The sequence below is a fragment of the Anomalospiza imberbis genome, chromosome 27 (genome assembly GCF_031753505.1).
Source record: "Anomalospiza imberbis isolate Cuckoo-Finch-1a 21T00152 chromosome 27, ASM3175350v1, whole genome shotgun sequence".
Lineage (NCBI taxonomy): Eukaryota > Metazoa > Chordata > Aves > Passeriformes > Viduidae > Anomalospiza > Anomalospiza imberbis.
Window position 1 is genome coordinate 1,672,276 of NC_089707.1, and position 14,898 is coordinate 1,687,173.

At 46.4% G+C, this 14,898-nt stretch overlaps 2 protein-coding genes across 9 annotated transcripts in view; both read left to right on the forward strand.

Moving 5' to 3' along the window:
* The window catches only part of SF3A2 (splicing factor 3a subunit 2), a 114,713-nt gene that overhangs the window by 17,674 nt on the left and 82,141 nt on the right, over positions 1-14,898 (forward strand). The window lies entirely within an intron of this gene.
* Positions 1-14,898, forward strand: part of DOT1L (DOT1 like histone lysine methyltransferase) — a 73,245-nt gene that overhangs the window by 1,807 nt on the left and 56,540 nt on the right. Inside the window, exon 1 of one of the 8 annotated variants that reach the window (XM_068174153.1) lies at positions 1,302-1,320. The exons of the other annotated variants lie outside the window; for them this stretch is intronic. Within the exon in view, the coding sequence (XP_068030254.1) occupies positions 1,318-1,320 (3 nt within the window). The 5' untranslated portion in view covers positions 1,302-1,317. Of the gene's footprint in view, positions 1-1,301; positions 1,321-14,898 lie in introns of those variants that run through there. 8 annotated transcript variants of the gene reach the window in all.

The window sequence follows — 14,898 nt, forward strand, 5'->3', positions numbered from 1 at the left end:
GTGTTTTGCAGCATTGGAAATAAGGATTTAGTTGATTTGGAAAAACTTGAGCTGTTTTTTTTTTTTTTTTTTAAGGATGGCAGAATAAATCGAATTTCTTCTCAGTTAATCAGAAATGCGGATGGTGGTGGGGGGGGGGTGGGGGGGTGTGTGATTCCCCCCATGTACTGGGAAATACCACAAACCCCAAACATCCTGCCCTTAAACCGTTCGCTTGGCATTGCCAGCTTTTCCAGAGTAATTCCCGAGTGGATGTTTCAGCCGGAGCCGAGCAGCATCGCGCCCCGGGGAGCTCCGGGGAGAGGAGCGCAGCGGCGCGGCCACGGCGTGCTCGCACACACGCACGCCCCGGCGCTGGCCGCGGCTCCGGCTGAACCCTGGGGCTCTGCAAACAAATCCCTGTGTCCGTGGCAGCGCTTGGCCTGCTGACATCGTGCTCTGCTGAACTGCAGCCGCGCTTTCCCCGCGCTGGCGCGGCCCCGAGCTGCCGGGAGGGCTCGGCTCGCTTTGACGTAAGCAGAACATTTCTTAGTTTCACCGCCCGTGGTTCCGAGGAAGCAAGGTGGGATAGCTGAGGGGAGGGAAAAAAAAAACAAAAAAAAAACCACCACCACACCACGCTGATTCAAGGAGTTTTATTTAGCAGCGTTCTGGTTGCTTCCTGTTGTACGCTGAGATGTGTTTTCCGAAGAGGGCTGTAGGGAAAGGGAACGGGAAGCTCACGGTCCCGGCAGGTTATTTTTGGTGACAGCAGCAGCAGTGGCAGGGAGTCATCTTTCCCAACATCCGAGGCTCTGTAGTGTCAACCTGCTGCGTGCCCGGGCTCCGTGGTGTGATGTAACCCTGCCTTGAGTAACTTGGCTATTTTTATGCTCTTACTACATCTTAAATTAGCGGCGTCAGTGTTGCTGCGTTGAAGGCTGGTCTCTCCTATTAATGGACGTCAGGGTTAATACCGTGTCTCTGTATTGCTGGGCTGCTGCTTATTTCGTGTATAATGGGAAAAGTGGGGTCTCTCCAGACTGCTGAGTCCGGATAATAGCCCGGCTGACAACCCGGCGCTTGTTGGGATGCTAAAAGAGCCGGGGAGGCTGATGTGAAACATGTATTTCCCTCCGAGTCTAATTAGGGCCGTGGGAGGAGAGAGAGCGGCGGCGGTGGTGCAGCTCCAGCCTCCCACTGGCTTCCACACAAAACTGAAAGTGCGGCTCCTTCCCCCGCCTTCCGCCGCCTCAAAGGAAAGGCCACGGTGCCCTAATGAAGCCGTGGTGAGCCGTGCTGGCCGTGCCACACTGTGATGAGTAAGTTGAATAGTGCATGGTGAGTAATCTCTCCTCATGACTCACTAAATATTTTCTGATGTTGACCTCTGTTTTTGTGACTGCCCCGCTTAATCAGAGCAGAAGTGAGTGTACTCTTTTGTGTGCTGGTTAACTCCTCGGCTCCCACATATCTGCCCCACTTTTTGCTGGTGCCATGTTGTCAAGAGACCCAGGGATATGGTGTTAAAATTTTAATTTTGATGCTACAAAAGATACAGGCCTGAATAAAGGAAGTATTTGGGTGAGAGACCAGAGTTATTGGTTCTAACCGGTCTTAAATAGTCTACTGCTGGTGGAGGATGGCATTTGCAGTCATACTTCAAGTGTTGCTAAGCATAACTTGGTACTCATAATTTAGATCTGAAGAGTTTAAGGGGGTGAAGTGTGTAGTTTTAGGACTTGCAGATATTTAGTTTTTTTTCCCTGAGAATTTTTCTTAAAATGGTTCTTTCTCTTGTCTCTGACTTCTACTATAGTTAAATTTGAGTATGGATTAGGTTTAAATGTAGGGATTTTTCGTTTTATACCACGGTAAGGCCTGCCTGATCTGTGAGGTGTCTCAGGTTGTCCTTTGAACTCCTGACAAGTTCCTATGTAAAATTGCAGGCTGTTGTGTGTGCAGGAGGGAGAAGGGGGTTGGGTTGTTGTGGGGTGGATCAGCATTACAGTGTGGTCTGGCAGGGTTCTGCTGATATATCTGTGGCACCAGAGAGGGATTGCTTGCACAGAGAGCTGAGCAACAGGAGGTTCAGAGCTGCTGAAGATGATAATTGTCCCCAAAATCCAAGTTTGCTGGGCTGCACCCTATTGCAGCAGAGCGTTGCTGAATGGAAAAGCCTGTTTGCAGTCTGTCAAAGAGAGGAAGGACACTGTGCTTCATTCATTTGCTCTCTTTAAAGCCTGCACTGCAGGTTGGCAGAGTGATCAGTGTCAGTGTGAGGGGGACAGGAGGCACAGCCAGGTGCTGAGGGAGGCCCTGCCTGTGCAGGGCTCCTGTGGCACTGTGTCCTTGGCCCCGCTGGCTGCAGGTGACCCACTGCCTGCCGTGTTCAGCAGGGTGCAAGACCCTTCCAGCTCCAGAATGAGCCATCTGCCTGTTGTGCTCTGTTCCCTGCTGGGTGGCATTCCCATGGAAGGCCCTGCAAGCATCTGTGTGCATCAGGTTGTTGTGGGTTGTGTTTCCCGTCCCCTGTTGGACCGACAGCACCTGGGAACTCCTCCTGCAGCCCCCAGGGATCCCAGTAGGGTTGTACTCTGGGTATAGGATCACAGAATCATGGACTGGTTTGGCTGGGAAGGGACCTTAAAGCTCATCTTGTTCCACCCCCTTCCACGATTTCAGGTTGCTCCAAGCCCTGTCCAAGCTGGCCTTGGACACTTTCAGGGATGGGGCAGCCACAGCTGCTCTGGACAACCTGTGCCAGGGCCTCACCACCCTCAGAGGGAAAAATTTATCTTCTGTCCTATTTACCATATGGTAATACCTTTTTTTTTTTTTTTTCATCTACCAATTTTATTCCCTTCTTCCAGCCTTTGACTCTGTCCCAGGAGGGGACAGTCCTGGTTGTGCCACTGTGCATGTCTTACCAGGGTGAGGTGCCTCTGCCCTGAGCTGCTGGAGCTTAAACCTAAAAATCAGCACCTGAGATGAGAAGTCTGGCTTGAATAATTAATTTATTTGTTTGTGCTCCTCATCATCATTGCTGACTTTCCGCTCAGCTGTGATGGCAAGAAAATTCTCATTTTCTAATTGAGTGTTGTCAGAGCATCACCCTGCACCTGGAGGTGTGTGTGTGGCTGCTACTGGAAGTAATGGGATACAAGCTTCTTACTACTAGATTTTTTACAGGTGGGAGGGTGCAGAGTGTGGGTTTTGGTTTATTTTCTCTCTACTGTTGAGATCCAGCTGATACCATTCTGTCACCAAAGGAATGTGCTGTGCAGGGAGACCTCAAGGGCAGGGAGTGTTAATGAAAATCACAGCCCAGCGGGGATTGTCACCTTTGAAATCAAAGATCAACGGTGGAGATGAATAACAAACCTTGTCTGAGAATTTAATCCTCTTTTTTGTGCCTGTCACTCAGCTTTCCTGGGAAGAGTTTCTGTGATGCCTGGCTTTGACTTCCCAGGCATCCAGGCAGGTGTGGGAGCGCCATAGAATGGTGCTGTAGATGATTCTGGGAAGGACCTAAAGAGGAGCTAAGTTGTTCCCTTGGTGTTGGAGCTGCCCTGCTGCTGAGGGTGGTCCTGTGCATCCTGCCCTCTGCCACAGATCCATCCCATGGGGTCCTTATTCCATACCCCACTGCCCTCCTGTGGGATGAGCTGATGGGAAACACATTTTGCACGTGCTCCTGGCTTTTCCCTGGGACCAGCCTGAGCTGGAGGGGGAAGGTGAAGCCCCCCTGATCCTCCCTGCGGTTGGGAGTGTTGGTTCCTGTGGAGCTGTGTGTGGGGCGGCTCTGGGAACAGGATCGTTGGAAAGATCTGGGCTGGAAAAAAAATGTTGCAGTGTTTTCAGAGGCGGCCCCCCGCCCTGCTCTGTGAAATGTGAGTCAGGTTCTGCCCGGGGCAACCGACCCTGCAAAGGAGGCAGAGGAGGAAACTGTTGCTCTGCCTTAGCCAGGCAAAAACCTCCTCACCCCCTGAGTAATAGCCCAGAAATTCGGCTGAGTCCGGGGGGGGTTTTCCCTGTTGCTGCAGCTTGTTGGGAAATGCTTGTGGGGATGACTAATCACTTAGAAAAAGCTTATCTAGTGAAGGAAAGGTTTGAACACTTGAGCACAGTTCCGATTTCTCAGCGCCTCTCTCTTTGCCTGCCCTCCCCAGTTGAAAAAAACACCTGGAGTGGGGAGAGCACGCAGCGTGAAGCTGGGAAATACTGACTCAGTCATTTCACTCGGGTTTCTCTACTGCCCAGCAGATCACAGAGCTGGCACAGTTACATCATTTTTTCTGCCCTTTTCCCCAATGCCAGAGGGACTCAGGGATGTGTTCTTGGGGGGCACAAGAGCCCTGCAGCGTTAATTGTGCAGCACGTGGGCTGCACAGAAGAGCAGTTTCCTTTTGGGTTTTACCCTTTGTGCCCTGAGTGACAATCGGTGCTTGTTCAGTTCTCAAACTCCTTTGTTCCAAGCCCTGACCCGTTGGATACAAGATAAATCATGAGTTCAGTTAGCAGACATTTTTTTGCCCAGTTTGAAAAGTGAAAGTTGGTCTCTTGTCTTGCATCTTAAAGACCACACTAGTATTTATTTTTTTATATAACTGATTTATCTGAAAGGCAACTGTTGAAAGACAGAGTAGCTGTCCAAGATTGCTTGTTTTCCCCCTTTCATTCATCAGCAGATGAGTGAGGATTAATGTTCCTGTCCAGGCCAAAGTTCCAGCCCAGGCAATTCAAATTTATCTACCTAAAAATTCACCCATCAGCTCCAGTTGGACACAGCACTGAAAGCTTTCAATGTGCCAAGGGAAATCCATGTCCCCACATGCAGCTCCAGCTCTTGTCCTTCATGGCAGCCTTATTATATATGGAGATGATTATCCTTTCAAGTCTCAGATACAGGACTGAATTGTGTTGCCTCTGGGAATTTAGGCAAAATATCTTACCTCTTGGTATGTGAGATTTATGGGGGATTTAATCACCCTTCTCCCCAGACATCCATATGTCTACTTTTGTACTCTTCCTTCTTTCTTTTCCCCCTTTCTCATTTATTTGCTTTTTTTTTCTTCCTGCTTTGAGTTAACCTTTAACTGTCTGATTAAAGTTTTGCACTGTAATGGCCAACACAAGGATCAGGGGTGGGATGAGTTTTTTTGTCCCTTGCAGTCTTTTATCATGGATTGATAATCATAAAGTGTCTCAACATATTTTTGCTTAGATTCTTCCTAACAGAAGGAGGAAAAGTTCATGTTAGGAATTGTGAACATATTTACTTTCATGGTAATTATTAAAGACAAAACTAACTCTGAAGAGGAACAAGAAATAAAACTGAATAGAAAAGTTGGTCACATGCTGCTAGAGCTATCGAATGAAGTAGGGACTATTTTTAGAGCATAGGAAGAGGGTGAGTATATTTTACAGCAGGAAATGATGGTTTCATAGATAGGAGCAGATCAGTGAATAACGAAAAAGTTCCTGTTCAGAGTATTTTGGTTTGTTTCATTTCACGAGTGAATGAGAGTTTTCTAAAAATTTACACTGAAAGGACTTTGTAGTGTTGGATGAAAAGTCTAAAGAACTACTGAAGAGAAAATGAAGCATTGGAAAACTTTTCTGAACCAAATCCTGGAGAAAGTTCTGAATTAAGTTTCTCAGTAAAATGAATGGGTTTTAATAGTGTTTGTTATTTTCTGTGTACTGTGAAGGGCAGCTTCCTGATATTTTTTCATTAATGTCTCATTTACTTCTTGGAGCTCAGCAATATTATTAATATTTGACACTTCTAAAATTCTAACAACTGTGAGCTTTTGAGGCTTCTCGTTCATTCCTTAGCTGGATTCCCACTGGGCTGCAGGTGGTTCACTCTGGTTCCCACATCTGTTGGCAACCAGAGCTGGGAGGAGATCAGGTGCTGGCTCATGGTGGTCTCTAACCTCTGGAGCTGAGTTTGGAGTCTTTGTGGCTTTACCTTGGCTTCCACCCCTGCTCATTACAGCAAACAGTCATTTGAAATTCTGCAATCTGTGAAGAATGCATTGTAATATTGTAGGGTCATTTATAAGTCTTTAAAGTAAAAGCTTATGGAAATGGTTGGTGGCTGGAAGTTGATGTCTGATGTCTGATCTACTGGATCACTGCTCTGCTCCACAAGTTGAAGCTTATAAAGGAAAACATATATATATTCTTCCTTTTTTTTTTTTTTTTTTTTTTTTAACCTAACAAAACTTCACACCCAGTGAGCTTCAGATAGAGTACAAGATTTTACTGCTGATTTCTGTTATGTGGAATATTTATGTGTGTTAAGTAGGAGCAGAATTTCTGAGCTGTCCAAGACTGAGTTATCTTTACAGAATATAAAGTGGTTCTTTAAGCTGTTGTCTCACCAGTTTTCCCTGCAGGAGATGGGGCTCAGGCTGTGCCATGAGCTTCCTCCCAGCTCCCACCGAGGGTGTGGGAAGACCCTGGGCTTGAGAGGGAGATGGTGGCTGCTTTCAGCACCAACAATTTTGGGACTGTGTGTTGATTTCTTCCCTTGGGTTCTGTGTGCAGGTTTGTTTCTGGCAGTGTGGATGATCAGAGATGTCTTGTGCTCTCCTGTCCTGCATGGGTGGGGTATTTTATTTCCCTGCTAGCACAGCTGTGGCTCTTGGGGGGGGTGCAGATTTGCAGCTGGGACATCTGCAGGTAGAAATTACTCTTGTCATCTCTGTTCCCTTGTGCTGAGCCGCTCTCACCCTTGAAGCAGTGTTTGTGAACTTGGCTGGGTTGAAAGGGAACTGAGCCAAAACCCCACAAAGGTTTGTGGAGTTTCAGGCCTCCCCTGCCTTTGCTGTGTGCGAGCACAGGCACTGCTGGCTCAGAGCAAGAGGTGACTTTTGGGGAAGTGGTGGCAGGGCAGGTGGCTGGGTGGGGTTAAACTGTCTGTGAAATGGTGGCAGGGCTGCCTTCCTCTGTTCCAGGGAGTGAAAGCCCAGCAGTTCCCTCTGTCCCAGAGCAAGCAGGGCTATGTGCTTGTGCACATGCACATGGGATCACCACAGCATCTGCCCCCTGCGTGCAGCTGCCTTGGTGTGGGCAGGGTGTGTCACTGCCTAAAAAACACCTGGGAGGGCAGTAGGACACACCAGTGAATTGCAGTTTTACCAAAATAATTGCATTCCTCTATGTATTCTGTTTATGTTAGAATACATTATGTTACGTATTCTAACATAAACATTATTTTAAGCTGTTTTTTTTTGCATAGTGGAATTACTTCTGTCTGGCTCATCCTGCTGTGGCTGTCCTGTGTGCCTCCAACACTCCTGCAGGCTGATTGCATGTTAATGGATTGACCCAGCCCCTCCTGCACGTACCAGGGGAACCATTCCCTCCTGCATCTGTGCAGTGTCCGTAGCAACAGTTGGGATTACTGTATGGAAAGGCAAAACCGTGTTACTGTGCTTGAAGCAGCAGCAGTGAAAGTGCAATCCCTGTTGCAACCATGCTAAATGATTATCCAGAGCAGTTTGGATCTTCTTTCTCAATGCCTGTTTCCTTTGTTAGTTTATTTTGGACCTTGGACCAACCTTTTCTTTTCATTTAAATGTCCTTATGTAGCCATTAAGGAGGCCATGGCGACCACTATGTTTTCCAGCTGGTTTTGTGTGACAGTAACCTAGAAACTACTGAAACTACTTCAGGCTTTTCTGCCTCCTGCTGTGTGGGAGATGGGCTTCAAAATGCAGTCTTGGGAGATCTTCCTTCCCTTGTCTTTTCTTCCCTGAAACTGGGAGGAAAAGATGGATACAAGGTGTTCTCTGCAGGAGATCTCTTTTTATACATTCTAATAAAAATATATTCTTGTGAATGTCCTTATGCTTTCTTGATTAAAGGAATGAAAGAAATTGGGTGAGTCAGAGGAGACTTTTGGTCTTTGTCTCTTGTGCTAAGAAAAATTGTGCTATGGTTGTTGCTATGGAAGCTAAAATGGCACAATCTTGATTTGGGATAAAATCTGGTAACATTAAACCAAGTCCTGCTATCCAGTATGGAATACTGCATGGAGCAGGCTTTCCCTTTCCCTTACTCAAGGCTTAATTGGCATTTAAACACAAGGCAAACACCTGAAAATGCTAAGTGGTGGAAGGCAGAGCTGGCAGGACATGGAGCCTGAGATCCTCCCTTCTTGAGCAGCTCCTGGCTGCTGCAGTGGCTGGAAGTGCTTTGGCTTTTCAGAGGCTCTTATGACCCCTCTTGTGTTCAGGTGTGTTGGCCATGGGCGTGCCCTGGCCAGGGGGACTGTGCTGGTGGGTCTCTCTAGGTGGGTTAAGTGAAATTAAACCCTGTGGGAGGAGGAACACAAACTTGTGACAGGCTGAAATCCCTGGTTTGTGAGAGCATCCGTGTACCATGCAGAATGCTGGATCTTTCCTGGCTCCCAGGGAAGCTGCAGCTGCAGTGGCTCCTGTTGCCTTTCCTGGTGTCCAGAGAAATCCTTATCATCCTCCCCAGATGGAAGGAAGCAAGGGGTTTGAAAGAGGTACTTGTCCCACCAGCCTTCTGCAAGATTGATTGGCTTTTCCTAATCCATCTTTTTGATCTCTGCTAACCATCTTGTCTGCAGCTGTAACATCCTCTCCTTTGGATTTATGGACTGCTGCCTGGGGAGAGAGAGCTGCCACTGCAGGCAAGCAAGCTGTTGTTTAAACCCAGGGGCTGGTGGGACTGACCTCTTTTGTTTTGCAAGTTAAATGGGTCATGTGGAGATCAGAATTTGACAAATCCCAATGACTTCTGTTAATCCATGAGTGGGGTCAGTGTCCAGGATTTGGGAGGAGCTGGTGTTACATTGGAGGGCTGGAAGTGTATCCAGGAAGGTCATTAAAAGGTACACAAGGTTGCCATTGAATTATTTGTAACTGACTTGTTTCAGCTTTGGTTTAACACATCTGGCAGACAGGGGAAAGCTGTCAAGATGTCTGTCCCGCCTGCTCTGCCCCTACTTGACCACAGCTGCTTTTCACATTTCTGAAGAGCTGCTTTGGTCACCTGGCCTTTTCTTAGGGGAGGAAGCATGGTCTGGTGAGCCAGAACTGACTCTGAAAGGGCAAGGGTTGCTTTGCTGTGGGACAGTTTAGTCTGGGCAGCCAAAGCTATGCCCAGAAATGTTCCTGCCAATGAAGAGGAGATAAGAGGTCATAAAAGTCTGTGTGGTGCTGGGAGAGTGAAAGATTGAAGGGGTCTGAGCTGTATTTCCTTTTTATCTATTTATTTATTTATTTTTTGCAAGAGCTTCTCCAGGTTTTCACACCATTTGTTTGCTGCTCAGGTCTGCAGGCTTTTTTGGGCTACCTTTTCACTACCTGTGAAGATGGTCCCACAAAGATCCCTCTTTCAGAGAATCATGGAATCCCAGATTTGGGTTGGCAGGGACCTTAAACTCATCCAGTACTACCCATGCCATGGGCAGGGACACCTTTCACTATCCCAGGGTGCTCCAAGCCCTGTCCAGCCTGGATGCAGCGTAGCTTGGCATGTGGGGAAATAATATTTAGAAAAATATGGTGTTCACCCTCAAGCCCCAATTTGGGCTTACCCCAAGGCTAAGCACAGTTTCATAAGAAGAACTCAAATAAAAAAAAAGATGTAAATTTGGAAGGGCACTGGAGTGTTGTTTCTTGCCTCCAGGCAGTGCTGGCTGCCCAATTTAACTGAACAAATTCTTTGTGTTTGAGGATGGAAACCAGAACATTTAAAACTGTTGCTTTAGGTTAGCGATTCGCTTTAGACTATGGATTGTTGCACTGGGGGTTAACTGTTCTGTACAAACACACCCAGGAGTCTGGGATATGGTACTGGAACACAGAATTAAATCAAAATCTTGCCATTTAAGTATCTTAAGGGATGCTAGTTTGAAGATTTGATGTAACCAAAGCTGTCACACCTGGAGGAGGAGTGTAGGGCTTTGTGTTCAGGGAGAATTACAAACCCTTCCAACAGCCAACTTGTGGCAAAAATGTTGCCAGCTCTAATTTATTCCTTACCTTGCTCTTGAAGAGTATTCTGTAGAAATGCCTTATTTGGCTATTTTTAGTAGGAATTTGGTGCTTTGTAGGAGAAAGTTGTGCACAGATAACTGAGCTGGGGCTGGTGCTGATCATGTCATGCATGCTGTGATCTCTTGGGGCTATTATTGGGGTATTATTGGGGCTGCTTTAGTTTTCTCACCCTGGTGGCAGAGGAAGAGCTGTGAGTGCTGCTGAGTCCTGGAATATTCTGAGCTGGAAAGGACTCACAGGGACCATCAGTGCAGCCCCTGTCCCTGCACAGCCACCCCAACACCCCCACCCTGAGCATCCCTGGCAGCGCTGTCCAAACGCTCCTGCAGCTCTGGCAGCCTTGGGGCCGGGACCATTCCCTGGGGAGCCTGGGCAGTGCCCAGCACACTGAGTTCTGGTCATATTGGTGATTTTAAAATTTAATTTAACAAACAAAGAATGTGATTATAGAAAAGGATAAGGATTGCTTCAATATACATATTTGGAAAAAGCTTGTGGGCCAACTTATTTGACTTTCAAATCACATGTTAGGGCTTCTCATATCTGCAAGATACGAAATGTCTTTTTTATGAGGAGGTGAAGGGAAAGATTGAACTCTTAAAAATTGCTCTGTGGTTCAACCTGCATGGCCTGAAGGGCAACAGGAGTTGGGGTCTGTAGGAGAACTCAGCTCTGTGTGTGTGGGACAGGAGCTCTGTGTGCTTAGTTATAGCAGTGGGGCTGTTCATGGCCCCAAACTCCTGTGCTCAGAGTTGTAGGAATGTGTGGCTGGAGAAACCTGTTGTAAGAATCACAAGGGTGAAGCCGTTCAGTCCTGCTGGCTGAGACTGCTCCACTGTTTTCCATAGAATATGTTGGATGCTCTTTGATGTGACTTTTGACAAAGTGTCTGCTTTCTTTCTGTTATTTTTTCCAGTTAAATATCTTGGCAAAAACTATTGAACTTTCTCTGGGAACTCATGTTTTAATTTAAAATTCAGCTTTTAGGTTGAAGATCAGAACTCCGTGGAAAGTTCAGCTGGAGAGGGTTGGCTGCAACAACTCACTGTATGTTTAAGTTTGGTTTGTTTAAAACTTGTGAAGAGCTTTGGGCAGTCTCAATAATTACTGTAGACTGCAACTCTTTACTTTAAATACTTTCCACGTTAAAGAGATAAGGTTGATTGTGAAAAGCTTCCATTTATGTGGCTCAGAAGATTCCAAGGGCCTCTCAGACAACATAAGTACAGGAACATTGGAAAGTACATGCAGGCCAGGAGCAGCACGTAGTGTGCTCCATCCCCTCCAGTGCAGGGAGGAGGGAGGGAGGGAGGGAGAGCAGCCTGGAGCGGGAGGAGGATGAATGGAGCTGCTCTTTGTGACAGGGAGCACCGTGGTGCCATCATCTCATCTCGTGACTGGGAACAGAACACAGAGGCTGCTTGAGCCTCGGCCAAAAGGCTCCTGCCCATGGGATTCCAGGATTGATGGGGTGTGTGGGAGGCTGTTCCCTGGGAGCTTCTACTCTCAAAATTCCTGTGGGTGTCAGAGTCCAGCATGGCACACGAGCACAACCTGCCTGCAACCTGAGTCATGGGCACTGCAGCTGGGAAAAATAATATAAACCCCCTGAACTGAGCCAAAAACCCCAAACTTGGAGCCCTGGCTGAATGGGAGAAGCTTCAGGCCACCTTTGGGGGTGCAGGGTTGCCTGTTGGCTGAGCAAGGTGAGGTTGATCAGGTGCTGGTGCTGCAGCAGAGCAGGAATCACCATCCATCCTCCCAAGTTGCTGGGTTCTGTTCATCCATCCCCTGGGGCTCCCAAGGATCTGGGTTAAAGCTGCTGCTCCCAGCTCTGGAGTGTGTCTGACCTGCACCACTGCATCTGCTTGGGGTGCTGATGGAATAGGGTCAGGATTTGGAGAGTTCTGTGGGAAATGGATTTGTAGAGAACTTTTAAAGTTTGATAGAAGGTTTCTATAGTATGTATTTGTACGTAAACTTTGAGATAAATGCTGACTTAGAAATGCCATGGAATGAGACAGACATCGTTGAGAGAGAAATGGAACTAGAAATAAGTTTCAAAGGATGTCTTTACAAATAAAATTAGATACTTTAGAGAAATAGAACTATGAAAGATGCATTGTGGTGGGACTCACAAGGGATAGTTTTAGATGATTGGTTTTAAGGCATCTACAGCTTGGTGTGACAAAAACTGATAAGTCAAGAAATGTTTATAATGCATTGTAATTAGGAAATAGTTTCTAAATGTGATGAATTATAGCATCTGTATTGCCTCACATGAGACTAAAAATAGAATAAAAGTTTTTAAAACACTTCTCAGTTGTCTCATCTCTGTGTCAGAAAAGAGCATAATCCTACAGTTTCTATTCCATTTGCCTTTTGGTTGCCTCAGACTCTGCCAGTGCCATAACCACTTGCCTGAACACAGATGTGATGCCTGTTGCTGTTCAATGTCTTTTCTGATTAAATCATACAACCATAATGATGTAATGGAGCTGGAAGTTTCTCTAAGAAAAGAGAAGCTGCTCTGTATTCCCTTCAGATATGTTTCTCCCCCTTCCCTCAATTTTCCACAGCTATCTCGGCTTTGAAAAAATGTAGGCAATCCTACTGGATTTTAAAAATTTTTAATTTTTTTGGTGAGATTTACTTGACACCTTGGGGGCTTCTCTGCTCAGCCAAAGTCTGTTAGAGAGCAAAGTAAACTTGCGAAGAGTTTCAGCATGGGGAGTTCAGCAGCAGTAGATGTGGAACAGGTTTGGATTTCTTTATTCCTAGATAATGTCACAAACTAAGCTCAAAGGCCCCTTCTGCCTGGAGTTTCCACGTGAGGTTGTGCAAAGTCCCTTAAATTGGCTGATCTGTAGTTGTAGATGTGATTTGTGATTTATTATTACTATTTTTAGACTGATTTTTTTACTTTTTTAACCCAAGACAGAAGAATCTGTTAATTAGACAGTTTTTGTCACTTATAGGGGTGTTTCCATGAACAGCTGCAGGACAAGGGGTCTCTCATGTCCTCTGCTCACACTGCAAGTGTCCAACCCCAGCAGTGGGGAATAGAACTTCCTCCAGGAAATGGTTATGCCAGAATAAGCCTGAATTCACTTTTCCTGTATAATGTGCTTATGTTGATAAAGCAAATTGTGACTCTGCAGGGACACAGTTTACTGGGAGAGCTGGATCAGCCCAGGGGAGCTCTGCTGGGGTAATTCTGCATGGAGTGAAACATGAACATTTCTGGCAGATGTTTATGGATGAGCTGCTGTCCTGGGTTATTCTTACACTTGGCAGCTAAGAAATGAGAAGAAAGAGAAGTTCTCCTCCCTCCTTGTCCCCTCCTTTCAGTGCACAGAGAAAAGAGGAGAGAACACATTCTCTTTTATTTGTGCACTGATAGGCAGGAGCAGGTTTTAGTTTGGTTGCTTCCCTAGTTTCTAGGCCAACATTTATCAAAAGAATTACCTGACATTCCTGGGAGACTGGATTATGGATGCTGCTGTTTTCTGTAGGGTTTGGGCTGTCCCAGCCCAGGAGACTGGAGTAAGCACAACCCCAAATCTGTTCTGTGATGTTTGGGGTGCTGCTGTGGCACCAGCAGGTGGCCAGGGCAGTGCTCAGCTCCAGGTTCTACGTGTTCCATCCCAAGTGTCCTGGCTACTCCTGTTGGCTGGTTTTCCTTCTCTATGTTGTAACTGGAATAATTTGGTTTCCTTGGCTTTGTTTTCCTTGTGACTTCTAGATTTGGGATTAACTTTTTGCCATCTGAAAAGAAGAGCTTTTTTTTCTGGTAAAATGGTGTTCTCTCATAGCTTTAGTACAGAATCCCAGACTGGGGTTGGAAGGCTCCTTAAATATAATTTAGTTCCATTTTCCACTATCCCAGGTTGCTCCAAGCCCTGTCCAGCCTGGCCTTGGGCACTGCCAGGGATCCAGGGGCAGCCCCAGCTGCTCTGGGCACCCTGTGCCAGGGCCTGCCCACCCTCCCAGGGAACAATTCCTAATTCCCAATATCCCATCCATCCCTGCCCTCTGGCAGTGGGAGCCATTCCCTGTGTCTTGTCACTAACTCCCCATATTAAAGTTTCCTCTCCCTTCTGTTTATGAGCCCCTTTAAGGCACTGGCAGGATAGCAGACCTCAGAAATTCTTGCCTACTTGTCCTGAGATTTTTAACTAGGCATTGAAAGGGCTGTGTACAAATTTCTTGGAATGAAAACTTCTGCAGGCCTGGCTGACCCCAAGTGCATGAAGTGGTTATACAAGGGGAAATGTGTTTCCTCCTGAAAATAGGAAAGCTGAGATACTGATGGAAAATGCTTCCATTTGACTCAGATTATGTCCTTCCTTGTCTTGAAAATGAGATAATCCAACCATTTTCCATTATCAACCGTCAGTGGTTTTCTTCTTGCCTTCCCTTCCATCCTCTGCCCCCAGTCCTCTGCTTTGTCACCTGTCTCTGCCCTTTGCTACAGAATTTCCCCTGGTAACTCTACAGAAATGACATTTCTGCAGCATAAAGCAAGGGAAATTATTTGAGGGAGCCGTTGCACTTGTATTTTTGGAAAGGCTGTAGATACAAGACTCCTAATTAAAAGGTCAAAGCCACTTGCAGAAACAAATGTCTAAATATAACCCCAGCTTTGTGCAGATGGACTCTGGTAACCAAGGCTTCACAAGCTGGATACATCAATGTGTATAAGGAACTCCTGTGGCTTCCCTAAAATAGAACTTTTTTTTGTACAATGGTGCATATAAATGCAGCTCCAAGAGCTCTTTTTAGCATGAATTTGTAATAATTTGCTAAATCCACTTGTGCTTCTGTTGCTCCTGAATAAACTCCCAAATGAAATGAGCAAACCTCCATGTCC